At 47.6% G+C, this 27,984-nt stretch overlaps 1 protein-coding gene across 2 annotated transcripts in view; it reads left to right on the top strand.

Annotated features, from left to right (window-relative positions):
• Nucleotides 1–27,984, top strand: part of PIP4P2 (phosphatidylinositol-4,5-bisphosphate 4-phosphatase 2) — a 135,810-nt gene that overhangs the window by 82,412 nt on the left and 25,414 nt on the right. For both annotated transcript variants that reach the window (XM_063924086.1, XM_063924087.1), the window contains exons 4-5: nt 2,586–2,709; nt 3,556–3,608. In XM_063924086.1, coding sequence (XP_063780156.1) covers nt 2,586–2,709; nt 3,556–3,608 — 177 coding nt within the window. The remainder of the gene's footprint in view (nt 1–2,585; nt 2,710–3,555; nt 3,609–27,984) is intronic.

Raw genomic sequence — 27,984 nt, 5'->3', positions numbered from 1 at the left:
GCTGCTACTGCTGAAGCTGATGCCTGAGAGGCAGTTGCACCCATATCCAAGGCAGCTTCCATAAACGTTGCTGCCTGTTTGATATGTGCAATATGGTATTTTTGCGCTCTAGATGCCATTGAAAGATCCTCCTCCAATGCATCAGCCCAGGCTGCCACTGCTATCGCCATCCAAGCTGAAGCCATGGCTGGTCTTATGATTGACCAAGACAAGGAAAAAATGTTTTTTAGAAAGCCATCGACTCTCCTATCCTTGATATCATTTATTGATGTTAAAGGCAGAGGTAATGTAGATTTTCGCACCAATCTAATGACATGCGTATCTACTTTGGGAGCCACCTCCCTTTCTGAACAGTCCCCAGCTAGAAGAGGATAATTGTTACTCCATTTGCTTGGAATTCTAACTTCTTACTGGGCGTAACCCAAGCCTCTTGCATAATTTCCATCAGCTGATCTGACCCAGGAAACTCAGTCCTAACTGTTTTGGGACGTTTAAACACAGGTGCCTTAGTTTTTTACAAAGGCTCTGCTGCCTCTTTTAAGGATAGAATGGCTTTCATAGCACTAATTAGGTCATGTATGTCCACTGAGCTGAGGCCTTCCTCCTAATCTCTGTATGCAGACCCGAAGTGTGATGAGTCCTCATCCTCCGACAAGTCCTCATCTGAAACATGTGTAGACTGTGAAGATGTTGTATCATGTCTTTGTGATTTACTTACCTCCGGCCTTTGTTGAGAGGCTGCCTTTCCTGTGCTGGATGTGATAAACCCCAGGAGGAATGTTGCATGTAAGGGTTAAAAGGGTAACCTATCCCTGGTATAGGAGCTGGCATTATCTGCTCAGCTATACTGGATAATGTCTGTGCAAAAATAGCCCATGGGGGTTCAACTTGAACCTGTGCTTGCCTCGGCTTATTTAAGAGGCTTCGGTGAAAGCTAAAACAATTTGCACATAATCCATTTTGAACCAGATCCTGAGAGGTTAAACCAGCTTTGCAAGACAAACATGAAATGAGTATTGGTGCTGATGTGAAAAGTGTATTTTCCTCAACCTTGCCGCTCTTAGACATGATAAATAAATCACACACCTGTACAGTGTTATTACACAATTTGTGACTATAGTCACTTTAAATTTTGTTAAAGTGACACACAAGCCGACCCTACCCTGCTTTGCACCAGCATTGAGGATCTACACAGAAAAACTGACAGAATTATAGTAAAGTCGGCAATCACACTAGCAGCCAGTCATAGGTTATACATTAGTATAATAAGCAATATGAGCACATAATCAAATACATTTCATGTATGTAGGAGAAACCTATTACTGCATTACCTTATATAGGAGTTTTAACCGTATTCAGTCGAACAGCGAAAGAAACCAGCAGCAATAGTTTAGACTCGTATGCATCAAGCACTTATCCAACTATTCGTATTCAAAGGTAGATAGAGACTTAGTGCTGTATTACCCGGCTCAGGAGAGTGGGATACAGGGAGACTTCACCCCACTTCCAGGATCGATCAATACGTTGGCGAACGCTGAGTGGATCCAGGCGCTAATAGTGTACACACTCGCCCCGTGAACCTACAGTGAACACAGACGCATATGCTGCGACTGGCTCCTTTTAGATACATAGCATCTCAGACGGAAGCGGGAACTCCGTTCATGGTGGTCACGAACAGGGGGGAGGGACAACCAAGGGAGCATCTGACTCCCCACTGCTGACATCAGCCCTAGTGATCGCGGCCTTATACTACCCCTGGAGCCTTATACTACCCCTGGAGCCTATTATCCCTAGGGCCATACCTGGTGCACCCGAGGTAGCAGCCGCATCAGCGACTGTTTGGTAGTCTCCTCCCAAAACAGTGCAGGTGTGTCCGTGTTCCCCCTCAAAGCGGAACTGATACCTTACCTTCTCCCCGTGCTCCGGCCACAGCCTGGTAACGTTTGCTGGACTTGCTAATACATCCTACACAGACGCCCGCCAAAACAGCACTGTACACGTGGGTAAGCATTGTCGCGACTGTGAGGGGGGAGTTGTTGGAGCGACTCTTTCTAAGGTACGTATAAGATGCTTTTTAGACAAGATTGCTCAAAAAAAATAGTAAGACTATATAAGTAAAATAAAAAAGCTGGAGGCTGCTAAAAACCAGCAGCCCATTGACCATGGTCCGGCTCCTGCCACACCAAACAAAAAAACACATTTGCCTAAGCCAGGAGGTGGGGATCTATGGACAGGCCCGTTGAATTCTGGGAGGCCGAAAGCTTTAACTGATTGGTGCAAATACGCTGTTTCATCGTCATATCACAATGTTATCCTGTGGATAACCTGTGGACCCTGCTAGAGAAAACAGGATTGCAAGAGTAACACAAAAGCTAGCATTATGTGGATGCTGCATGTGTTTAATAAAATAACACTGAATCAGTTATGTAATGAATAATCCCTGATCGCATTTGTTTTACATGTAGTTAGGTTTGTTAGCGCATCTCTGAAACTAGCATTTTTACAAGCAGTTATTTTTAAAATGTACTAGTAGTGTTTTAAAGATCTTGAAATTCACTGGGAGTAATGTGGATTTCTTTCTATAGCAGACGTATAATTAATCTGGGACCGGTGATGTTGATTCCTGAAGAACAACCGGCCCAGCCCGCCCTCCCCGTCCAGCCAGAAGGTACCAGAGTAGTCTGCGGTCACTGTGGGAATACGTTTCTGGTAGGTTACTAAGGCGCATTTACCCAGTACACTGAAATAGTAGGGTATTTAGGTACAATTTTGCTCTTGTTGGGGAGAGTGCTAGGTCTGCAATAGAGATGTTATGGATTTGTCGCTGTACAGTGAGGGCGATCAGGTGTATGAGAGAGTGTAGGTTCTCCGTTTATTTTGTTGGCTATATACATATATATATATATATATATATATATATATATATATATTATATATAACTGTTATTTGGGTATCTGTAGTGAATATTAAATGACTTTTGCTGTAGCACTGTAATTTTAATTAATACAATAGTTTTACAATACGAGAGCTGGATATGCAACATAAAGATTGAGTTATATAAATGGATGGTTTATGCTCTGATTTTTTTATTTGTACAATCTTAATATTTGGTTCCTCTGAGGCTTTTTGGGCACCCTTGTTCATGTTTTGTTCCCAAGATATTTTAAGCTAAATAAAAAAAAAGCTGAATCTTCAGCAAGAGGAAGGTTACGGGTCCTTTGGTTCATGCGACATTAAGAACTGTTGTGTCTAGGGGAGGTTAAGACCCCAGTAAGGAACACACAGTAATGCTGCCCCTCATTGCCTGTGTTTCGTCAACTGGTGACTGGCCCAGTTTCACAGAAGCATGGGAAATTCCCTCTCTTGTTTCCCTCTCTTGGAAAGCCCAGTCTGTGGGGCATTTGCTTGTTGGCAGACAAATGTCAGGCCTTAATGTAAATAACACAAAGATGAGAGAGAAATAGTTCTTTGCCTGTGTTTGCAATCTCGCTGTGACGTTGAGAAACAGCTAAATAAATACTATGGCTGGCCAACCCCTCTCTTTCTGTCTTACAGTGGATGGAGCTGAGGTTCAACACATTGGCCAAGTGCCCACACTGCAAGAAAATGTAAGTATCTCATACTCTGTATTAAAGAACAGGGGGGCAGATGTATTAAGCCTGGAGAAGTGATAAAGCAGTGATAGGTGCAAGGTGATAACGCACCAGCCAATCAGCTTCATTATATAAATTGACAGGAGCTGATTGGCTGGTGCGTTATCACCTTGCACTTATCACTGCTTTATCACTTCTCCAGGCTTAATACATCTGCCCCATTGTATCTGCAGCGTGGAACGGTTTATGGCCCATACATCAAATATAACGGATTATTGAGCATTATGAAAACGTGTATTTATTCTGTGATTGATTATTTTATTATAAGTCCTTGATGCATAGGAAATAAAGAATCATTTAAGCCCCCTAAACACCTGAACAGACTAAACTCAAAAAGGTGCTCCTGGTGTTTGCTCGCCGGCCTGTAACTAGGGCTGTGTGTGAGGAACGGCACCCTGCAGCCAGTATAGCTGCTGCAGCACTGCATAGGACATCCTTTGGATTCTCCAGGGAGGTACCCAGTCTGTGCAGCAGCTCGGAGCATATCCAGGCAGTGGTGCACTTACCGGTGCCCAGGGCCGTCTTTTCATATGGGCTCTTGCCCAAGGGCCCCAGGAGTATAAGGGCCCAGGGCTGATAGCTGAGGGTCCCCTCTTTCCAGGGGTACCAGATTTTTGAAAATCGGCACTGGGGAACCGGAGATATCTGACTTTAAAGCAGTGGTCCCCAACCAAGCCTGTTAATTGCTCTTCCCAGCCATATATCTCGGGTTCTGTCTGACTTAAAGTATTTCTGAGGATATAAGCCAAAAGCTGCGACTCACCCCTTTTGGAGAACACTAGCAGCTTGTCTCTACTATGCCCAGAACCAAAGATATCAGCCTTCAAGCAGCTGGTCCCTGCTCCAGCGCCACACACCTAATATGCAGTTTTAGATTTTCGTTGATGAATTGCTCTGGCTCCTGAAGTCTGATCCCCAAGTCCCCAAAACCTTCTGAAAGGTGGGACTCTAGTTTTTTTTATACCATTCAAAGCTAAGAAATATATTTTCAGGAACTTGAGATATCTGCAGTCAAGCAAGCTGCCCTCCCACCGGAAAATGATAAATATTAAGCCCACTCCACTATCCACCCCTCCCCTACGTATTAAACACCCCCTACCACTCTGGAAGTCATGTACCAGGGCTTCTTCATTCAGCCCAATGCCCCATTATACAGTTTAGCCCCATCTGTGCAGTAAAGGAGTAATTAGCAGAAATTACTGTTCCAGGTCCTACATGCTGAGCGGAAGATAGAACAACCCCTACCGCCCGCAGGACATCAAAGCTGTGCTGATAGCACCCCCCACCCCTACCGCTGGAGGATGGGTAGGGGGCCCAGTGCATTTCTGTGCCCAGGGGCCTACACTGCTGTTAAGACTGCCCTGCCGGTGCCCCTGCTTCTTTTGCGCAATGTTATGGCATCATGTGCTTAGGGGATCGCACAGAATTATCTGGTGCCCTGTTACATCGCTGTTTGCAAGTGCGTCTGGTGGAAACGTAAACCCTTTTAGTGTCCAAGGTTTTAGCAAGAACATTTCTCTGGTTCAGTAAAACAATTGAATAAATAGATCCGGATGTAATGGCTTGCGAGACGGCCAGAGCTCTGAGACTCCTGTCGAACCCGTACGTTTTTCTTTTTGTAAAGCAGCAAACGTTTTACAAGTCAAAACCTGGTTGGTTTTGCCTTGTAAACGTTTGCTGCTTTAAAAAAAAAAAAGTACAGGTTTGGCAGGAGATTCGGAGATCTGACCGTCTCACAAGCCATTACATCTAGCCCATAGTGTTATTTGTTGCCCATGTTTTTTTTTTTTTTTCTTTCTTACTTTGTCCTTTTTTTCTTAAAAGACATGAAACCATTTTATTTTTATTTTTTTGTAATTCACCAGCCTGTGCTCAAGAGAGGACACAAGTCCTGAATAGAAGGAAAGACACAACACTGGAAAGCAGTCAGGCAGACTTATCAAAATAGATTCCCAGCTAGTCTCAGACATGTTTGTACATTTCAGCTTGAGGGTTAACAGAGCTCAAGTTTGTTGTGTGTGATGATTTTTTTTTTTCTTTCATTGAGCCAATGCAGGAAAAGCCTGGTCACATTGTAGTCATGTGAACATTTACATCATTAAATGTTCATTTAGCCTGTGGTCATACGGCATGTATTTTGTCTTTTTTTTTTTTTTTTTTTTTTCTAATCTTCTTAAATATTAGGTCAAGATTTTGTTAAATCTATTGCAATGCAGAGGGCTCTATTGCAACCTTCCTACTTACTTTAAAGAGGATCTTTCACCTTTCCTGCAAGCTCCTCTAATACCCCTTTTCCACTTACGAGCACGGGTCGCAGCCGGGAGCCTGACACGGGAGCTGCCCCCTGCTGCGACCCGTGCTCGGCCCCTTTCCCATCAGCAGTCACAACCCGGCATATGCCGGGTTGGTGACGCTTCTAGTGACGCGGCAGGGGCGGCGCAGGGAGATCACATGATCTCCCAGCGCCGCCCTTCTATACAGTGTAAACGGGAGCCGTGTCGCATCGACACGGCTCCCGTTTACACTACAACCCTACCCGGATAATTCCCGTGTCCTACCCAGGTAAATAGCCGGGTAGGATTCACGGGTCACTTGATCCGGGTTTACCCTTTTCCACTTGCAAAAAACACGGGTAAATGCGCGCCCCCGTGCATTTACCCGTGTTTTTTGAGCTAGTGGAAAAGGGGTATTAGGCTAAACACCGGATTTCAGGGGAACTATGACCACTCCAATTTAAATGAATCCATCATAGGAAAAAGGATATAATGATTTAAAATGGGTCTTGATGTATCAAGCAGGGAAAGGGGTAGAGAAGTTGGCCATAACAACCAATCCGCTTTAAGTTAGTATATATCAAATACATTCAATAAAAAAATAGGTAGACGTTGTTTCTCTAGCATCCGTAAGGGATATTGGGGACAGATTAGTACGATGGGTATAGACTGGTCCAAAAGAGCCAGTGCACTTTAAATTTCTTCCAGTGGGTGTGCTGGCTCCTCCCCTCTATGCCGCCTCCTACAGGTTAGTTTAGAAAAAAGTGCCCTCAGGAGAGGATGCACACTCTGCAAGCTCCCGAGTTTTTCTTCAATTTCTTTTAAAGTTTTATTTCTTGCGGTATGCTGTTTGGGCAACAGCATACCTGCACCGTGGGAGTTAGGGGGGGGGGGGGGGGGACGGTCACGGCCTCTTGAGGTGCAGAGCCGCTTCCCCGCTGCAGGACCACCGTCCTGAGGGGCTGTTTGTTCAGCGGGGCATGGCGCCTTGGCTGTCTTAGCCGCAGCATGCCGCACACCCCTAACGCTGACTGAAGGTGATCATCGGTGGTGAGTTTTCGCCGGGGACCCCACTAGGGGGGTCCCCCTGTTCACTGTGCGGCTGAAGCGCGGGTGAGGCGTATGGGTCCCCCCTGTAGCCCCTGCGTGGGACTGGCTAACATACATTGTACCAAGCATTTATGTGAGGCTACAAACATAGGGAGACATGGCCAGTATAAATATAAAAGAGTAGCTATGGTGGGGGCGGAGCTACATGAGAGCAGGCTCAGCGGCATTTTGGCGCCTTCCTCTGCATAGCAGCAGCAGCCTCAACAGCTCCTCCATAACAGTCCCTGGATCACTGGTACCGGGTGTAGAGGGGAAGAGCCGCTATAGTGTGCACAAGTAACATCCCTCTGAGGGATTTTTCATAATACAGTCTCACTGTTGTTTACACATATAAAACACTGACCGTCTCACTGGGGCTGTGCAGCATAGGGTGCGCTGGTGTCCTCTCTCCTGTGTCTCCTCTCACATTGAATAGGACAGGCTTGTATTGTATTTCAGGCTGTGTTGTATGTGTATTGTACCTGTTTTTCTTATTCAGTATGGTATAACAGAAGTTATGCAGTGTTTGTAATGCTAGATTCTCCTCTAGTTCATCTGGCTGAATATCATGTGAGCAGTGTAGTCAGTCATCTCAGGATGCTGATAACAATGTAGGGGAGAGTCCAGAGCCCTCCTGGTTGGGGCTATCAAAACTATGATGTCTGATATGTCATCTCAGCTCACTGCAAATGCAAATAAAACTCAGGAACTGCAACAAGCAGTGGTAAGTCTAACTGCTAAACATACCCCCTGTCTGTTACAGGTGCACAAAAATGTGCTCTACCTGCACTCCTATCAGATACTGATGATATACAGGATGATGGGGATTATGTGGACCCCATAAGTGGGGATTCCACCCTTACCCAGGGTATTGAACCCTCATATTGGCTATTCTGGATGTGTTAAAGCTCCCCCTGGAGGATGCTAATACTCCGCAGTCATTTTTCCTCCCACAAGACAAACTGACAATCACATTTCCTGATTCCAAGGAATTGGATTACTTATTTAAAATAGCCTGGAAAAATCCAGATAAAAAATATCAGGTGTCCAAACGGTTTCTGCATGCATTCCCCTTTGCCCCTGTTGGCAGAAAATTCTGGGAAGAATCTCCAGCAGTAGACGTCTCAGTCTCTCGCCTTTCTAAAAAGGCGGTACTCCCTGCTCCGGGCTCCTTTACGGTAAAGGACCCGGCAGATAGATTTCAGAGTGGTCTCAATTTTCCTATCTACACTGCTGCAGGTGTAGCTCAAAGACCGGTCATTGCTTGTTGCTGGATGACGCATACAATTTATTCCTGGGCTTCTCAAATTCAGGAAGGTCTTTCGGGTGATAAGACCTTAGTTACTGCTATAACTTTTCTAAAACTCATTCAGGACACGGCAAGAGTCCTCTGTGACTCCTTTTTAAGAGATTGGCAGTATTAATGCTAGGACCACTGCTATGGCTGTGTTTGCGCGCAGAGCCATATGATTGTGTCAGTGGATTGCTGACTCCAAACGTAATATGGAATCTCTTCCCTTTACAGCTGAATGGCTCTTTGGAGGTGAATTGGACGCATGGATCTCCAAAGCTACTGCTTGGAAATCCACATTTCTCCCTTCAGGAGCTCCGCCTGCTAGAAGTACCTACCCGGAACAGTCTACTCAGTACTTTCGGTCCACTAGATTTCGATCTAGGGCCAGAGGGGCCTGCAACGCAGCTAGAGTAACCAGAGGCAAGCCTAAAAAAACAGCCGTTGCCGGATCTCAGGATCAGAGTACCAGTTCTGGTTCCGCAAAGACTTCAGCATGACAGTGCCCACCCACCCTGAGGGGATCTCGGTTACGTCACTACAGCCACATCTGGGACGGTTCCTGCCAAGATGCTTGGGTAAAGGGACCTTATCTCTCAGGGTTACAAGCTGGAGTTTGACGGTGCTCCTCCCCAACGATTTTTCAAATCAAGCTTACCAGCTTTGGAAAATATGCGCGGTACGCTGCTTTTGTCCATCAACAAGTTGGTCCAGTCCTAGGTCATTGTTCCAGTACCCCTAAAACAACGAGGACAGGGTTACTATGCCAGTCTGTTCGTAGTACCAAAACCATGCGGGTCTGTGAGATCCATTCTGAATTTGAAGTCCTTGAATCCTTACCTGAAGGTTTTCAATTTCAAGATGGAATCTTTGAGAGCGGTGATCGCAGGCCTGGAACAACAGGAATTCCAAGTGTCCCTGGATATCAAGGACGCTTACCTCCATATCCCAATTTGGCCTCCTCATCAGGCCTATCTGCGGTTTGCCCTACTGAACGATCACTACCTGTTTCAGGCATTTCCCTTCGGCCTGTCTACAGCTCCGAGGGTGTTAACGAAGGTGTTGGCGGATATGATGTTTCAGCTCAGGGTCCAGGGGGTCAACGTAATTCCATACCTGGACGATCTCCTGATAAAAGCGGGTTCCAGGGAGCTTCTATTGCTCCATATAGATCGCACTATCCACTTCTGTCTCACCATGGTTGGATCCTCAACCTGCAGAAGTCCCATCTGGAACCGTCTCAGCGGCTCCTGTTTCTGGGGATGCTACTGGATTCTGTAGCACAGAAAGTGTTCCTCCCTGAGGAAAAAGTGAGAACTGAAGAAATGGTTCGCATGATGCTCCGACCTGCTCGAGTCTCCATCCATCTTTGCATAAAATTGTTGGGAAAGATGGTGGCTTCGTACGAGGCGATTCAGTTCGGAAGGTTTCATGCCAGACCGTTCCAATTGGACATCCTGTACAAGTGGTCCGGTTCCCATCTTCAGATGTGACCGGATGATTCGGCTGTCACCCCAGGCCAGGATTTCACTCCTGTGGTGGCTACAGTCTTCCAACCTGCTGGAAGGTCGACGCTTTGGGATTCAGGATTGGATCCTCCTCACGACGGATGCGAGTCTGAGAGGATGGGGAGCTGTCATCCAGGGGGCGCAGTTCCAGGGCAGGTGGTCTGCCCAAGAGGCCCTCCTTCTGATTAACGTCCTGGACCTTCGGGCCATTTCCAATGCTCTGACTCAGGCCTCCCCTCTACTCCGGGATCAGGCGATCCATGTTCAGTCGGACAACGCCACGGCCAGATCAGGCATCAAAGAGTGGGAGCAATCTTGATTGCCCTGGATTGGCCCTGAAGAGCATGGTGCGCGGCTCTTCTGGACATGTCCGTAGAGGACCCTTGGCCTCTACCACTAAGAAGGGATCTTCTTCAACGAGGACCGTTCGTCTACCCGGACATACGGCCGCTTCGTTTGATGGCATGGATGAGCGGAACATCCTAGCTCACAAAGGGCTTTCCAAAAAGGTCATTGCCACTATGTTGCAAGCCAGAAAACGTCAAAACACTATCATCATATCTGCCAGAGATATGTCTCCTGGTGTGAGGAACGCACATATCCCTCTGCGGAATTCCACTTGGGAAGGTTCCTACGTTTCCTGCAGGCTGGAGTGGATAAAGGCTTACGTCTGGGATCCATTAAGGTCCAGATTTCAGCTCTTTCCACCTTCTTCCAGAAGAAGTTGGCTCTCTTGCCGGAAGTTCAGACCTTCTTGCAAGGGGTGCTTCACATACAACCTCCATTTGTGTCGCCTACGGCACCTTGGGATCTGGATGTAGTGTTAGGCTTTCTACAGTCCTCCTGGTTTGAACCTCTGACGACGGTAGAAGTTAAGTACCTCACATGGAAAACGATGATGTTACTGGCCCTGGCTTCTGCTAGGCGTGTCTCAGAATTTGGGGCCTTGTCGTGCAAAAGTCCGTACTTGGTCTTTTACGAGAACAGAGCGGAGCTCAGGACTAGACAGCAGTTTCTGCCGAAGGTGGTCTCCGCGTTTCACTTGAATCAACCTATTGTGATTCCATCTAGTTCTGACACTTCTGCTCCTCCAGAGGCATTGGATGCAGTGCGAGCCTTGAAAGTCTGTGAAGAGGACGGCTTGGATCAGAAAGACTGATTCCTTGTTCGTGCTGTATGGAGCGTGGAAAAAGGGTTGCCCTGCTTCAAAGTAGTCCATTGCTTGTTGGATTAGGCTTACTATCCAACAGGCCTATGCGTCGGCAGCCTTATCTGTTCCACAGTCTCTGAAGGCCCACTCTGAGATCGGTGGGCTCTTCCTGGGCGGCTGCCCGTGGAGTCTCGGCCCTACAACTATGCCGAGCTGCTACCTGGTCGGGGAGGAACACCTTTGAAGTTCTGCAAGATTGATACCCTGGCCAAAGAGGATACCCAGTTTGGGCAGGCGGTGCTGCAGATGTCTCTGCACGTTCCCGCCCGTTCTGGAAGCTTTGGGACATCCCCATCGTACTAATCTGTCCCCAATATCTCTTATGGATGCTAGAGAAAATAGGATTTTAAATACCTAACGGTAAATCATTTTCTCGTAGTCCATAAGGGATATTGGGCGCCCGCCTCTGTGCAGTGACTTTCTGCAGGTTCTCTGTTCTGCGTTTCCTGTTCAGCTGTTGCTGTTAATGTTGCCAGGCGTTGCTGGCTATGTTATATGTTGGTGTGCTGGTGTGTAAGTCTCACCACAACTTTTGTTATGTTCCTTCTCTCAAGTATGTCATTCTGCTTTGGGCACTGTTTTACCTATAACTGACCTGTAGGAGGGGGCATAGAGGGGAGGAGCCAGCACACCCAGTTGAAGAAATTTAAAGTGCACTGGCTCCTTTGGACTCGTCTATCCCTTATGGACTACAAGAAAAGGATTTACCGGTAGGTATTTAAAATCTTATTTTGGTTGCCATGGGCAACTTCTCCACTGGTCCACTTCTCTACTGTTTTCACTGATTGATACGTCAACCCTATGGTACCATAACAACAAAGTGTAAAATAGCTTAACATTTAGGTCTAGTCATCTATAGCACAGATAGACCGTCCCATATGCTTTCTCATGGCAGATGCTGGAGGAGGTGAACATCATAATTTAGATATACCGTTTGTCAATCTTTGGATCGGTCGCTCCTAATCCATTTTGATTGGAACCAAAACTTATATTGGTCAGTCAGTTTTGCTACCTGTGTTTCAGCTTTAGAAAATGCACCTTTCTGCAGCGGGGTACACTGAGGTTCCACAGGGATAACATCGTGGCTAAAAGCTTTGACTGTTCCCAGGATCCTTGGTGTCGCCTCCTCTATATCCCCACCTCCAGGCACTGGAGCTCAGAGTGTAAGTTGCTGCCTGCAGTGCAGGCAGCTAACAGGGAGGGCTGCGCTGGGCAGCCCTGAAAAGAGTTTTTCAGAAGACTTCAAGGGCCGCAGCATAGGCACTTAAAAGTACTATATGTTATTTTGACATACCATGCTGCGGCTCCCTCACCTCCCCCGGCGGCGCTGTATACTCCCGTGCCCTGGTTGCCGGGTACTTAAAGCGGAGGGCTCCCGTTTCCACTAGGGCACACACACTTGCCGCTACTCTCCGGGATCGCGTGGCCGCATCAAGGGAGGAGGTAAGAGGGTCCCCCAGACGGGATCCGCTGCAAATCGCGATCCGGTGTAGTCTTTGGGAGATGGACCGCGCGTGCTGGCGTGGACATTGTGGCCGTACAGGGACCCCACTAGACCACCAGGGCAAGGGCATAGGTCGGATTACCTCATAATCCATTTTGCTAAGGCCCACAGTACCCGGTGGTGAAGTCCAGCAAGGGGATAAGGCTCTGACCTGTAGCCCCTCCCCCAGCCCCAGGCGCCATTTACTGCTAATGTTCTCGCCCTGGAGCTGCATCTCTGCCTCCCTCACTCCCTGTCAGCGTTTGGGCACCATTACACACATACTGAGCTGACTTTGGGACTGCTGGGCAATGTCTCCTCTTTAAAGCCGCCTGCATCATCAACGCTGAACATTTACAGGACACGTAAGTATTCTACATGTATTTTAGACAGTGTTAGTTAAGTTCAAGTGCATACATTCAGGGCTATTTAGTACAAGTACCCTGGGATATACATCCAGTCTTTACTGTGCAATGTTATATCTATATACATATATAGCTTTACTTTGTAGTGCAGTTACTTAGTATTGCTAGTCCAGTGCAGTTTTATTGTTGTTTGTGATAATTTCTGCATTGTACATGTGACTGTGTGTGTGCCAATAGCTGCTGTGTGATTTCCATTCCATGTATCTCACATATACTGCTATCCCTATATTCTGTACCCTGAAGGGGGCTAAGTGCTTCAGGGTTCTCATATAATATAGTGTTTCACAGGATATACTCTAGTGTTTTTTTTTCCCCTCTGTGTATTACCATATACCTCTTAAATCCTCCGTGTGTGCTCTGCTTGCAGTCACACTATACAGGGGGATTTCTGCCAGGTACTTTGCTTATATTGTACTATTTTGCCCTACGGTTACGCTTTCATAAAATGTCCGCTAAACAGGGTGATAATTCTATGGCTGATCCTGCAACATGCAGTGCTACTGCCATGGATGTCTCTGAGGAGAATATTGCAGCTGAGGGTTCAGGTACTGGGGTTTTTAAACCCCTCAGTCAGTCTACAGCAACGGGGGAGCGAATCATGACCCGCCGTGGGCTACATTTTCTACTTTACTGACTACGCTGGTAACTAGACTTGCGCCCCCTAAGGGACCTCCTGTGCCATTACAGCCACATATTGTCCCTGTAGTTAATCCGCCATGGGCAGATACTCTGTCCTCTTAGTTACAGCAACTAAATCAGTCTTTGGCTAAGCAAAATCCTAACCCTCGCCCGCCTAAGACCAAGGGGTCATCTAAGCAGGCCATTACTTCCTCACAATCGACACATGTTTCAGATACTTCATCTGATGACCCCTCAGACACTGATGCAGATGCTTCTGATGGGGAATCTATGACACAAGTGGATGTTCCTGACCTCTTGGAGGCTATTAGGCTGATTCTTCAAATTGATGATGACGAAGAACCTCCAGCTACCTCTAAGAAATCAGATAAGTTCAAGTGTCAGAAGGTTAATAAGTTAGTTTTGCCCCACTCTGACCACTTAGTTGACATGCGTCAGGAATCCTGGGAGTCTCCAGGAAAGAAATTCTCATTGTCTGAAAAGATGCTAGCTCGTTATCCCCTCGCTGCAGAGTTAAGTAAAAATTGGGAAACACCGCCACCGGTGGACTCGCAAGTCGCGCGTCTGGTGGTGTCCTCTGCTCTGCCTGTCACTACCGTCACCTCTCTGAAGGAACTGTTGGATAAGCGTGTGGAGGGTTGCTTGAAGTCTGTTTACACTCTTGCTGGAGTTGTACACAGGCCTACTATTGCGGCCTCTTGGGCTGCTAAAGCTATCGAGGCCTGGGTTCAGGAAGTTGAAGTGTAACTACCGTCTAATTTTCCTGATAATGCTAGCCTCTCATTATATTCAGGAGGCGGCATCTGATGCAGGTATCTTGGCGGCCAAAGTGTCTACTACGTCTATTCTGGCTCGCTGGATCCTATGGTTGCGGTTCTGTTCTGTAGATCTGGACTCTAAAAAGACCTTGGAGGTGATTCCTTTTAAGGGAAACATACTTTTTGGGGAAGACCTCAATAAGATTGTTGCTGACTTAGCACCGGCTAAGACTGCATGTCTACCTAGTACCACACCTTCGGGCCTGAAGGCTAGGAGTACTTCCTTTCGTTCCTTTCAACCTCCAGATAAAGCAAAGGATCAGGCGTACCCGAAACAGGCTCGCACTTCCAAACCCACTAAGCCCAAACCTAAACGTGCCTGGGCTGCCCGTCAGCCTGCTTCCAAAACAGACAAACCTGCTGGTGACGGGGCGGGGATCCCAGGGTGGGAGGCCGACTTCTACGGTTTGCTCAGGAATGGTCACTTTGGACGCCTGGGTAAGGGAGGTCGTCGCTCACGGATACGCCATCTTATTCAAGAAACGTCCCCCTCGCCAGTTTTGCTAGACAAACATCCCTACGGATCCGGTGAAAGCAAAAACTCTCCATCTGGCGATGCAGTCCCTCCTGGACATGGGAGTGGTAGTGGCGGTGCCTCTGGCTCAGAGAGGCAGGGGGTACTATTCAACGCTGTTCCTAGTTCCGAAGCCGAATGGTTCTTCCCGGCCCATTCTCAACCTCAAATCTTTGAACAAGTTTGTGAAAGTTTCCATGGAAACTCTTCGCTCTATTGTTCTGGTGTTGGAGCCCAAGGACTATATGGTATCCCTGGACATAGAGGATGCTTACCTGCATATACCTATTGCAGTGTCGCATCAGCAATGCCTGTGGTTTGCTATTGGCAACCTCCATTTTCAATTCCAGGCCTCACCTTTTGGTCTGACCACGGCTCCAAGAATTCACCAAGGTCATGGTGGTCATGACTGCTCTACTTCGCTGTCAGGGTATCGGGATCCTGCTGTATCTGGACTATTTGTTGATCCTGGCGAACTCTCCAGAGGTTCTCCTCTGTCATCTGGAACTGACGGTCCAATTCCTGCAAGCCCACAGGTGGCTCATCAATTGGAAGAAATCTTCCCTGGTCCCTGCTCAGAGTATGGTGCACCTGGGAGCACTATTGGACACCCACAATGAGCGGTTGTTTTTGTCTCTGGAGAAGGTCCTGAAATTTTAGGGCAAGATAAGATGCTTCCTCTCTCACCCACATGTGTCGATACACTCAGCGATGCAAGTACTAGGCCTCATGGTGTCGGCTTTCGACATGGTGAAGTATGCTCATTTGATTCCCGCTCTCTGCAGAAGTTGATACTTTCCGAGTGGGACGGCCTGCCTCACCGGATCATGGTCTCCTTGACTCCGGAGGTCCGTCTGTCACTGAGCTGGTGGCTACAGGACCAGCAATTGAGCAGGGGTCGTTCCTCCTGGATCTCCAACTGGGTCCTTCAGATGACTGATGCAGGTCTGCGGGGCTCGGGCGCGGTGTTGGAGCAACACTCTCTTCAGGGTCGGTGGACCAGGGAGGAATCTCTCCTCCCGATAAACATTCTAGAATTGCGGGCAGTGTTCAGTGCGTTGACTCTAGCCCTGCCTCTGGTACAGAACAGGCCTGTTCAAGTACAGTAAGACAACGCCACCACTGTGGCGTACATAAATCATCAAGGCGGCACTCGAAGCCGCATGGCAATGATGGAGGTATCAAAAATCCTTCGTTGTCCTCAACTGGGAAGCGTACTTCCTCAGTCGTCAGGTCGTACACGCCGAAGAGTGGAGTCTTCATCCGGAAGTATTTCAACTCCTAGTGGACAAGTGGGGCCTACCAGATGTAGACCTGATGGCGTCTCGACACAATCACAAGGTTCCAGTCTTTGGATCAAGTTATCCTCAAGCAGCGTTCGTTGATGCACTGGCAATTCCATGGATCTTCCAGCTGCCATACGTGTTCCCTCCAGTGTCACTCCTGCCCAGGGTACTACGGAAGTTCAAGCAAGAAGGAGGAACACTACTTCTGGTCGCTCCAGCGTGGTCCAGACAGCATTGGTTCTCAGACCTGCAGGGTCTATCGATAGAGCGTCCTCTTCTACTTCCTCAACGCCCAGACCTCCTCGTTCAGGGCCCTTGTGTCTACCCAGACCTGGTCAGACTGGCTTAGACGGCGTGGCTCTTGAAGCTTCACTCCTAAGAGCCAAAGCATTCTCCGAGGCGTTTATCCAAACTATGCTGAAGGCCCGCAAACCGGCTTCTGCATGGATTTGTTACGGGGTCTGGAATTCTTACTTCACCTGGTGTGCTGCTAAGAATTACGATGCATCAAATTTCAGAACTTCCAGACTTTTGGCTTTTCTGCAACATGGCCTAGACTTAGGCCTTTGTCTGGCCTCCTTCAAGGTTCATATTTCTGCCTTATCAGTGTGGTTTCAGAGGAAGATTGCGTCTATTCCCGACGTTCATACTTTCACTCAAGGCGTGTTACGTATTCAGCCTCCCTATGTCCCTCCTGTGGCTCCATGGGATCTGTCTGTTGTCTTGAAGTCTCCATTTGATCCTCTTGAGTCTGTGGACCTTAAATATCTTACGCTTAAGGTCTTGTTTCTACTGGCTATTGCCTCTGCTAGGAGGGTGTCGGACTTAAGTGCTTTGTCCTGTCGTCCACCCATTCTGATTTTTCACCGTGATCGGGCAGTTCTTAGAACTCGTCCCGGTTATCTACCTAAGGTGGTGTCATCTTTCCATCTTAACCAAGAGATTGTGGTTCCGGCTTTTCTCTCTTCTGGTTTGTTTTCCAAAGAGCGGTCTTTGGATGTTGTACGGGCTCTCCATATTTACGTGAAGAGGACTGCCTCTCTCAGGAGGTCCGATACCCGTTTTGTACTTTTTGGTTTTCACAAACGTGGCTGGCCTGCGAATAAGCAAACCTTGGCCAGATGGATTAGAATGGTGATTTCACAAGCATATGCACAGGCTGGTCTTCCAGCTTCTACTCAGTCTATTTGGACCTTCTTGGGCAGCCCACTGAGGCGTGTCCACTGAACAATTGTGCTACGTGGTCCTCAGTGAACACGTTCATTAGGTTTTATGCCTTTGATACTTCCGCCTCCTAGGTTGCTTCCTTCGGATGCGTGGTTCTTGTGCCCGCTACAGTTCGTCCCCTCCCATGAGGAACTGCTTTAGGACATCCCCAATGTATTCCCTGTGTAACACAGTGTACCCCGCTGTAGAAAAGGAGATTTATGGTAGACTTACCATAGTTAAATCTCTTTCTGCAAGGTACACTGGATTCCACAGGGCGCCCACCTGACGCACTTAGCTTCTCTGGGTTTGTATGGCATTAGTCGCTGGTCCCTTCTCCTGTCGTGAGAATGTGGTTCTATGTGACTAACATCTGCCTTCTCTTTTACCTGCTACTGCATTGGACTAGTTTACGAAACTGAGCTCCAGTGTCCGGAGGCGGGGTTATAGAGGAGGCCATGCAATGCATCCTGGGAACAGTCAAAGCTTTTTTTTATAGCGCAGCAAATTCTGTTGCATATATATATATATATATATATATATATATATGCGCAACAGAATTTGCTGCGCTATAAAATGTGTGTATATATAATACGCAGTATATAGTGTGTGTGTATATGTAATACACAGTATATAGTGTCTATCTATCTATCTATCTATCTATCTATCTATCTATCTATCTATCTATCTAAGGGGGCCCCAGATATATCACTGTACCAGGCCCCAAGATTTCTGTTGCCGGCCCTGACTCTCCCTTGTAGAGAAACCTAATAAGGCCTCCCAGAGTTCTACATGTTAGCCTACAGTCCAACTCATGCCGCAAGCACTAGTCTGGGTACAGAAAATTCCCCAGTCCTGACAGTACATTTGTGCTGTCGCCTGTTAGTAGGAAATGAATTGGGTGAATTTTCATGAATATTGTTTCAGTCCACAAAATAGCTCCTTTCACTATGTGCAATAGTATAATTTTAAATATTACCATCAATAATTGTTACCACACTATAAGTTTGTGAGGGAAGCATCACGCAGACCCACTGTAAATGGTATGGCGGTCCATCGGTTATGTTCCCCTAGTTTAGAATGGTCATTAGCTCATTATTTATGTAGCACGTCCTGTACATACTGAAAATAATCCTGGTTACTGTAATATTATCAGAAATTTCTGATGCGGGGGAAAAACTGTGCTCAACAGGGAATGACATTCGGGTGTAGAGTAGGATCTTGATCTGAGGCACCAACAGGCTAAAAGCTCTGACTGTTCCCAGAATGCATAGCGCCGCCTCCTCTATAACCCCGCCTCCGTGCACAGGAGCTCAGTTTTGTAGTTGGTGCCATGTAGTGCAGGCATACAATAGGGGGGCTGCTCCAGCAGCCCTGAGAAGAGCTTTTTAAAGTGAAAAATTAAGACTTTAAGGGCTGCAGCAGAGACACTGTGTTAGATGTCAGTCAGACATCTCCTCTTGCAACTCCATCACCTCCTCCAGCGGCGCTGTACACTCCCGTGCCCTGGTTGCCGGGTACCTACAGCGGAGGCTCCGGTTTCTCTCAAGTTAGTCTCACACACACCACCGCTGCTCTCCGGGATCGCGTTGCCGCAATCAGGAGGAGGTAAGTGGGTTCCCCAGACGGGACCTGCTGGAAATCGCGATCCAGTGTGGCCGGTGGGAGGCGGGCCACGCGTGCTGGCATGGACACTGTGGTAGTACAGGGACCCCACTAGACCAGGAAAAGGGCACAGGTCGGTTTTGATAAAAAAAAAGCACAAACATTTATTAATAGCACTCGGTACCCGGTGGTGAAGTCCAGCAGGGGGATAAGGCTTTGACCTATAGCCACTCCCACAGGCCCAGGGCGCCATTTAGAGTAAATGTTTCCACCCTGGAGCTGCATATCTCTCTCTCCCTCACTCCCTGTCAGCGTTTGGGCGCCATTAGGTCAAGCTGAGGTGATCCTGGGACTGTTTGGGCAAATCCTCCTCTGTAAAGCCGCCTGCATGTCAGCGCTGTACATTTTACAGGACACTTAAGTATTCTACATGTCTGCTGACAGTGTTGGTTAAGAGAGTGCGTTTAGTCAGGGTTATATAGTACAAGTACCCTGTGATATACATCCAGTCTTTACTGTTCATTGTTGTATCTATTGAGTGTATAGCTATACTTAGTATTACTCTGTATTGCTAGTCCAGTGCAGTTTTATTGCATGTCATAATTTCTGCATTGTACAATGTGAATGTGTGTGTGCATATAGCTGCTGTGTGACCTCCATTTCGTGTATCTCACTCAGATTGCTATGCCTATAATCTATAACCTGAGGGGGCTAGGTGCGTCAGGTTTATCATTTTAATATAGGTATTTCACAAGATATACTCGGTGTGTATTTTTCTCTGTGATTTTTAGTCACCATATACCTCTTGATTTCCCTGTTTGTGCTGGTACATTGCACAGGGGGTTCTTGTCAGGTATTGTGCTGCTGATATTGTACTGGGTTGCCTTGCATTGAGCTTTTGAATATGTCAGCTACAAAGGGCAATGGTGCTGGGGCTGATCCCACATTATGTGGTAGTGACGCTGCAGACACATTTGAGGAAAGTATAGCAGCTGAGGGTTCAGGTTCTGGGGGTTCCTTGCCCCCAAGTGGGATTGTAGCAACGGGGATCCAAAATGACTCGCCTTGGGCTACCTTCTCCACGCTATTGAATACGCTGGTAACTAGACTAACGCCCCCTACGGGACCTCCTGTGACGGTACAACCGCTTATGGTTCCCTCGGTTAACCCGCTATGGGCATATCAACTGTCTGCTCAGTTACAGCAATTGAACCAATCACTGACTACTCAGGAGTCTAACCCTCGCCCGCCTAAGATCAAGGGGTCCTCAAAGCGGGCCATTACTTCCTCACAATCCACCCATGTTCCAGACACTTCGTCTGATGAAGATGGCGTATATACTGACCCCTCAGACACTGACCCAGATGCTTCTGATGGGGAATCTGTTTCGCAGGTGGATGTTCCTGACTTGTTGGAGGCTATCAGGCTGATTCTTCAAATTACTGATGACCCGGAGCCTGATGCTGCCCCTAAGAAACCGGACAGATTTAAACGTCAGAAGGTGGTTAAACAAGTTTTACTTCATTCTGACCATTTAGTTGACATACGTCAGGAGTCCTGGGAAAATCCAAGAAAGAAATTCACGCCTCACAAGAAGATGCTGGCTCGCTAACCCCTCGCTGTGGAGCTAAGTAAAAATTGGGAGACACCCCCGCCAGTGGATTCGCAGGTGGTGCAGCTGGTGGTATCCTCAGCTCTGCCAGTAACTACCGTCACGTCTCTGAAAGATCCGACGGATAAGCGTGTGAAGGGTTGTTTAAAGGCGATTTACACCCTAGCGGGTGCTGCGCATGGGCCCACCATTGCAGCGACATGGGCTGCAGTGGCGATTGAAGCGTGGGCTCAGGAGTTGGAAGCTGAGATGTCTTCCAACGCTTCTGATCATGCTAGACAATGCTTATCGTATATTGTCATAGCTTCTCATTACATTAAAGAGGCGGCTTCTGATGCCGGTATTCTGCCGGCCAAAGCTTTTACTATGTCCATACTGGCTCGCCGCATTCTACAGTTGCGGTCCTGGTCCACGGATCTGGACTCTATGAAAACCCTGGAGGTACTCCCTGTTAAGGGAGACATCCTTTTCGGAGAAGCCCTCAACAAGATTGTGGCTGACTTAGCTTCTGCTAAAAACAGCTTGTCTACCTAGTACAGCTCCTTTGGTACCGAAGGCTGAGTACTTCCTTTCGCTCCTTTCGTCCTTCAGGGAAAGCAAAGGGTCAGGCGTACCCGAAACAGGCTTTCACTTCTGAAACCAATAAGCCCAAACCCAAATGGGCCTGGGCTGCCCGTCAGCCTGCTTCCAAGACTGACAAGCCTGCCGCATGACGGGGCAGGCCTCCCTCTGGGGCATCCCAGGGTGGGGGGCCGACTTCTAGGGTATACCCAGGAATGGTTGAAGACCACTTTCGATACCTGGGTACGGGAAGTCGTCACTCGAGGTTACGCCATATCCTTCAAAAATCGTCCCCCCTCATCGATTTTGCCTGACAGACGTCCCTTCGGATCAGGTGAAGGCAAAAACTCTTAATTCGGTGGTACAATCCCTCCTGGACACAGGAGTGGTAGTACAGGTGCCTCCTGCCAGCCCATTCTCAACCTTAAGTCCTTGAACAAATTTGTGAGGGTCTCCAAGTTTCGTATGGAAACTCTTCGATCTATTGTTCTGGCCTTGGAACCTGGAGATTATATGGTCTCCCTGGACATACAGGATGCTTACCTGCATATTCTCATTGCAATGTCGCATCAGCAATACCTGAGGTTTGCGGTTGGCAACCTCCATTACCAATTTCGAACGTTACCTTTTGGTTTGACCACGGCTCCGCGAGTCTTCACCAAGGTCATGGCGGTAATGACTGCTTTGCTCCGCCGTCAAGGGGTCAGGATCCTAACGTATCTGGACGACTTGATCCTGGCAAATTCCCCAGAAATTCTCCTACGCCATCTGGATCTGACTATCCAGTTTCTGCAAGCCCATGGGTGGCTCATCAACTGGAAGAAATCTTCCCTGGTCCCTGCTCAGAGCATGGTGCACCTGGGGGCGTTGTTGGACACTCACAACCAGTGGTTGTTCTTGTCTCAGGAGAAAGTCCTGAAGCTTCAGGACAGGATTCAATGCTTCCTATCTCATCCGCAAGTGTCGATACATTCGGCAATGCATGGTGTCTGCTTTCTACATGGTGGAGTACACTCAATTCCATTCCCGCCCTCTGCAGAAGCTGATTCTTGCCAAATGGGATGGCCTGCCTCACCGGATCGGGTCTCAAATGATCTCCTTGTATCCTGAGGTCCGTCTATCACTGAGCTGGTGGCTTCAGGACCAACGATTGAGCAGGGGTCATCCCTTCTGGATCTCCAACTGGGTCCTCCTGACAACGGATGCCAGTCTGAGAGGTTGGGGCGCTGTGTTGGAGCAACACTCCCTTCAAGGTCGGTGGATCAAGGAGGAGTCTCTCCTCCCGATAAACATTCTGGAATAGCGGGCTGTGTTCAACTCATTGATCTTGGCCCAGCGTTTAATATAGAACAGACCTGTTCAAGTACAGTCGGACAACGCCACCACAGTGGCATACATCAATCATCAAGGCGGCACTTGAAGTCACATAGCAATGAGGGAAGTATCATGGATTCTTCAGTGGGCGGAACGCCATCTGCCAGCCATATCGGCAGTGTTCATTCCTGGAGTCCTAAACTGGGAAGCGTACTTTCTCAGTCGTCAGGATGTACACGCCGTAGAGTGGAGCCTCCATCCAGAAGTGTTTCAACTCCTCGGGCCTTCCAGATGTGGACCTGATGGCGTCTCGACACAATCGCAAGGTTCCGGTCTTCGGAGCAAGGACAATGGATCCTCAAACAGCGTTCGTGGACGCACTGGCAATTCCATGGAACTTTCAGCTGCCATACGTGTTTCCTACTACTTCTGATCGCTCCCGCGTGGCCCAGATGGCATTGGTTCTCAGACCTTCAGGGGTCTCTCGATAGAGCGTCCCCTTCTACATCCACAGCGCCCAGATCTCCTTGTTCAGGGCCCCTGTGTATATCAGGATTTAGCCCGGTTGGCTTTGACGGCGTGGCTCTTGAAGCTTCCATCTTGAGGGCTAAAGGATTTTCTGAGGCGGTCATTCAAACCATGTTGGAGGGCCGGAAACCGGCTTCTGCTCGGATTTATCATAGGGTCTGGCCTCCATCAAGGTTCATATTTCTGCCTTGTCGGTTTGGTTCCAGAGAAAAATCGCGACTTTACCTGATGTGCATACATTCACTCAGGGTGTGTTGCGGATTCAACCTCCCTATGTCCCGCCTGTGGCCCCTTGGGACTTGTCGGTGGTTTTGGAGGCGTTGCAAGGGTCTCCGTTTGAGCCTCTTGAATCTGCAGATCTTAAGTGGCTTTCTCTTAAGGTACTGTTTCTGCTGGCCATTGCCTCTGCTAGATGGGTGTCTGATTTGGGTGCCTTGTCTTGTAGGTCACCATATCTAATTCTTCACCATGATCGGGCAGGTCTTAGAACACGTCCCAGGTATTTACCTAAGGTGGTGTCTTCATTCCACCTTAATCAGGAGATTGTGGTTCCGGCCTTTGCCTCTCCTGAATTATCTTCCAAAGAGCGGTCTTTGGATGTGGTACGGGCTCTCCGTATCTACGTGAAGAGAACTGTTTCCATCAGGAAGTCGGATTCTCTCTTTGTTCTGTTTTGGTTTTCACAAACGTGGCTGGCCTGCTCACAAGCAGACCCTGGCCAGATGGATTAGAATGGTGATTGCACATGCTCATGTACAGGCTGGCCTTCCAGCCCCTGCTACCATAAAAGCCCATTCTACTCGGTCGGTTGGACCTTCTTGGGCGGCCCGCTGTGGTGCGACTCTTGAACGATTGTGCAAGGCGGCTACGTGGTCCTCCGTGAACACGTTCATAAGATTCTATGCCTTCGTTACCTCCGCCTCCCAGGATGCTTCCTTTGGACGCCGGGTTCTTGTGCCCGCTACAGTGCGTCCCCTCCCATAAGGAACTGCTTTTGGACATCCCCAATGTCTTTCCCTGTGGAGCCCAGTGTACCCCGCAGCAGAAAATGAGATTTATGGTAAGAACTTACCATTGTTAAATCTCTTTCTGCGAGGTACACTGGGCTCCACAGGGCACCCACCCTGACGCACTTAGCTTCTTTGGGTTGGTATGTCATTAGCCGCTGACACTTTCTCCTGTCGTGAGAGTGTGGTGTATGTGGCTACTAACTGTTGTCGTCTCTTTTGCCTGCTACTGCATTGGACTAATTAACAAAAACTGAGCTCCTGTGCACGGAGGTGGAGGGGTTATAGAGGAGGCGGCGCTATGCATTCTTTTGCCTGTTGGTGCCTCGGATCAAGATCCTACTCTACACCCCAATGTCATTCCCTGTTGACAAATTTTAGAAGTACAAAGAAACACTGAAATCTGTGAATTCCGAAAGTCAACCCTAACAAAAACGCACAAAAGCCCAAAATTAAAAATAATGAAAAAAAAATGTAAATGGTGTTCCAAGTACTGTAGACAATCTATAGAAACATTTATTAGAATGAAAACCAACAAATAAGAAAGTATTTTTGGTAATAAGTTAAGAGATTTATGGCTACATTCCCTCTAATATAGCGGGTGACTTACCCAGCTCCCCTCATGCATACAAGGAATGGACATTTACATAAAGTTTAAGGCAACAAAAAGGAATTATTGAATTACAAGAAAAGTAGCAAAGTGTATTAAGGAATTCTGGTTAGCAAAGTTTGCAACGGAAGTTGTTTACAAAAGGCTAACGCTTGTTTTTCAGTATATAGGGCCTGGTTCAGAGATGGACGCAGCTAATGCTGCAGGAGGAGTCCTGTGTAAGCAGATATCTTCTGCATGAAGTGTGATCTGCTGCTGCATCCGCAGACGCAGCATCGAATCACTTGCGTGAACATCGGCCAACTGAGTAACTCAAGTTACTTTAGGAAGGCTGATATGTTCTGTAATACTATGCTGTGAGGGGACAGCTGAGACTTTATATATAGGGCCATGGGGGTCATTCCGAGTTGATCGCTCACTAGCTAGTTTTAGCAGCCGTGCAAACGATATGCCGCCGCCCACTGGGAAGTGTATTTTAGCTTAGCAGAAGTGCAAGCGCTTGTGCAGCAGAGCTCTGCAAAAACAGTTTGTGCAGTTTCTGAGTAGCTCTGAACCTACTCAGCGCTTGCGATCACTTCAGCCTATTCGTGTCCAGATTTGACGTCATACACCCGCCCAGCGACGCCTGCGTTTTTTCAGACACACCTGCATTTTTGCAAACACTCCCTGAAAACGGTCAGTTGACAGCCAGAAACGCCCCCTTCCTGTAAGTCTTCTTGCGGCCGTCAGTGCGAAGGAAAACTTTGCTAGAACCTGAGCACAACCTCAAAGGGCTTTGTACCCATACGTCGCGTGTGCGCATTGCGGAGCTTACGCATAAATTACGTTTTTTCACCTGATTGTTGTGCTGCGAAAATCGGCAGCGAGTGATCAACTCGGAATGACCCCCTATGTACCTAGCCCATAGTACTTACAATGCTACTTAAACAGTATTGAAAGATAATTTGGTAAACCTGATATGTTCCTGAGTAGCGCATGTTACCTGCCAGCAGCTACAAGGACCAATAAAATCCTGGTATACATAAAAATGGTGATAAATGTACATGAAAGCAAACCTAGTATCACCATTGTACAAGTCACTGCTGAATGTGGACTGGTATTTTGGGCACCTCACAGACAGAAGGACATAGGAGAACTTGGGAGGGAAGGGATGAGTGTAGTCTTCTTGGTCCCTCCCCAAGTTAGACTTTCCACCAGTCTCACCCGCTTCAAATATGCCTACCAATCCACCTCCTAGCTCTCCTCCTCTCTTCCCTTGGGTTACGGTTATCAGGTCGACAGCACTTAGGTCGACCACTATTGGTCGTCATGTTCAATAGGTCGACATGGTCAATAGGTCGACGTGTACTAAGTCGACATGAGTTTTTCACCTTTTTTTCCTTCTTTTTTTGAACTTTTTCATACTTTACGATCCACGTGGACTACAATTGGGAACAGTAACCTGTGCCGAGCGCAGCGGAACGAGGCACCTTGCCTGAAGCATGGCAAGCAAAGCGAGCCATGTGAGGGGACACTGCACTAATTGGGGTTCCCCGTTACTTTACGATGAAAAAGGCACCAAAAACAGTCAGACTCATGTCGACCTTTTTCCATGTCAACCTAGTACACATCGACCTAGTGACCATGTCGATCTACTGCATGTCGACCATTAGTGGTCGACCTAATGACCCATACCCCTTCCCTTGACCATCTTTTCCTCTCGGTTAATTTCTGCATACCCCTCCCCTTAGCATGTAAGCTGTCCTGTACAGAGCCTCTTGTTCTCTCCTTAGCACTATCCTTGCCACCTGTGCTCCTGGTCTTTTGTCTCCAAGTCCCTTTTAACGACTCAGACGCTTCCATTTTGTATAGGCTTGTTGAGTACCGAACTGCTTCTCCATCCGTGTCATTTAACGTCGCTCGTCCTACAGGATGCAATGAACTCTAACCTCTCTCTGTTCCCTCATCCTGCCTCGTGTTCTCTTCATGCTGTGTTATCCCTCAGATATGAGATGTCACATTCCACTATTACCATGTATATTTCTTTTACAGCTCTGTGGACACTTTGTAGCAGCCTAAACATAAAAGATAATAAAGGAAATGGGAGTGTATAAATAAAAAATAGATTATAGGATAAATTAGGTTTATTACTTTGGTGAGGGGTGAAGGTCTATTAGACGTGAGCTAATTTGTATAAATTGAAACCTGTCAGAATACAAATCATTATTAATATTGTTGATGTGGGATGCAGTTAATATACTGGTTGTCGGGATGCCGGCATTCAGGATACCGACGCTGGAATCCCGACGGATGGTAAAATGCCGGCTACCGGAACAACGAACGCAGCCCGGTATTTCCACTTTGGTGGTTGGTCCTTGCCACCACCCTAGTGGGAATATAACCTTCTCCACCAGGCCCGAAGCGTAGTGAGCCCATGAGGGGACTGGCTGGCGGAATGCCGCTGGCAGTATACTGGTAGCCGGGATCACGTATGTATTCCGTTGATGTGTAAGTCACCACAGTGCTCACTAGCGCTAACGACCTACAGGTTCTTCTGCCACCTCCTAGTTCTCAGAGTTCTTTCTGTAGGTCTAAGTGGCTGCTCCTTAAAGCAACAAGCTGGCTACTAAATTTTATTTGCTGGCTTCTGCCTTTTAAATACTTACGTAGACCCCAGATAATAACATAGCTGTGTATACTGTTGGAGAAAGAGCGCTATATAAATACAATTATTATTATTATTATTTTTATACTTTCTAAATACTGCAAAATTGCATAAAAATATTCAAAGAGTATAAAGATTTTATTTAAAAAACCAAAACATAAATGCAGTAAAATATAATGGCAAGTATGCAGAGTTCTGGGGCTGATCTGCAAGCAAAGGTAATAACCATATAGAAAATGCTCACATAGGGCGGCGGTATTCAATTGATATATCGCGCCCGATCTCCAGTCTAAAGTGATGGGAGCTTGTGGGGCGATATTCAATTAACCTCCGTTATCGCGCCCATAGTAGTTTAGCAGTGTATAGCAGCTAAACCTGACTAAAGTAATGGGCGTGATCATGAAAAGTCCCATTTGGGTGTGCAAATGGGTCACTTTTCATGCATTTAACTTGCCGCCACCGGGGATAATGAGCTGAAATGATGTTATCGCGCCCATCGGCAGAAACAATTGAATAGCTGTCTGCGGGCGCAAACATTTGAATACCACCCACAGTGGTATTCAAATGTTTATAATAGTCCCTCTTAGGGCTAAAACACACTACCCGGCATTTGCCGGCCGGGAAAAAGCCGGACGGCTTTTTCCCGTGCCGGCATTGTAGTTAACAGTGTGAGGGCTAGGGTCCCTTCACACTGCACAGCCCTGGCTG

Source organism: Pseudophryne corroboree, chromosome 5, assembly GCF_028390025.1.
Source record: "Pseudophryne corroboree isolate aPseCor3 chromosome 5, aPseCor3.hap2, whole genome shotgun sequence".
Lineage (NCBI taxonomy): Eukaryota > Metazoa > Chordata > Amphibia > Anura > Myobatrachidae > Pseudophryne > Pseudophryne corroboree.
The sequence above is the reverse complement of the archived record's forward strand: the minus strand, read 5'-3'. Positions and strand labels throughout refer to the sequence as shown.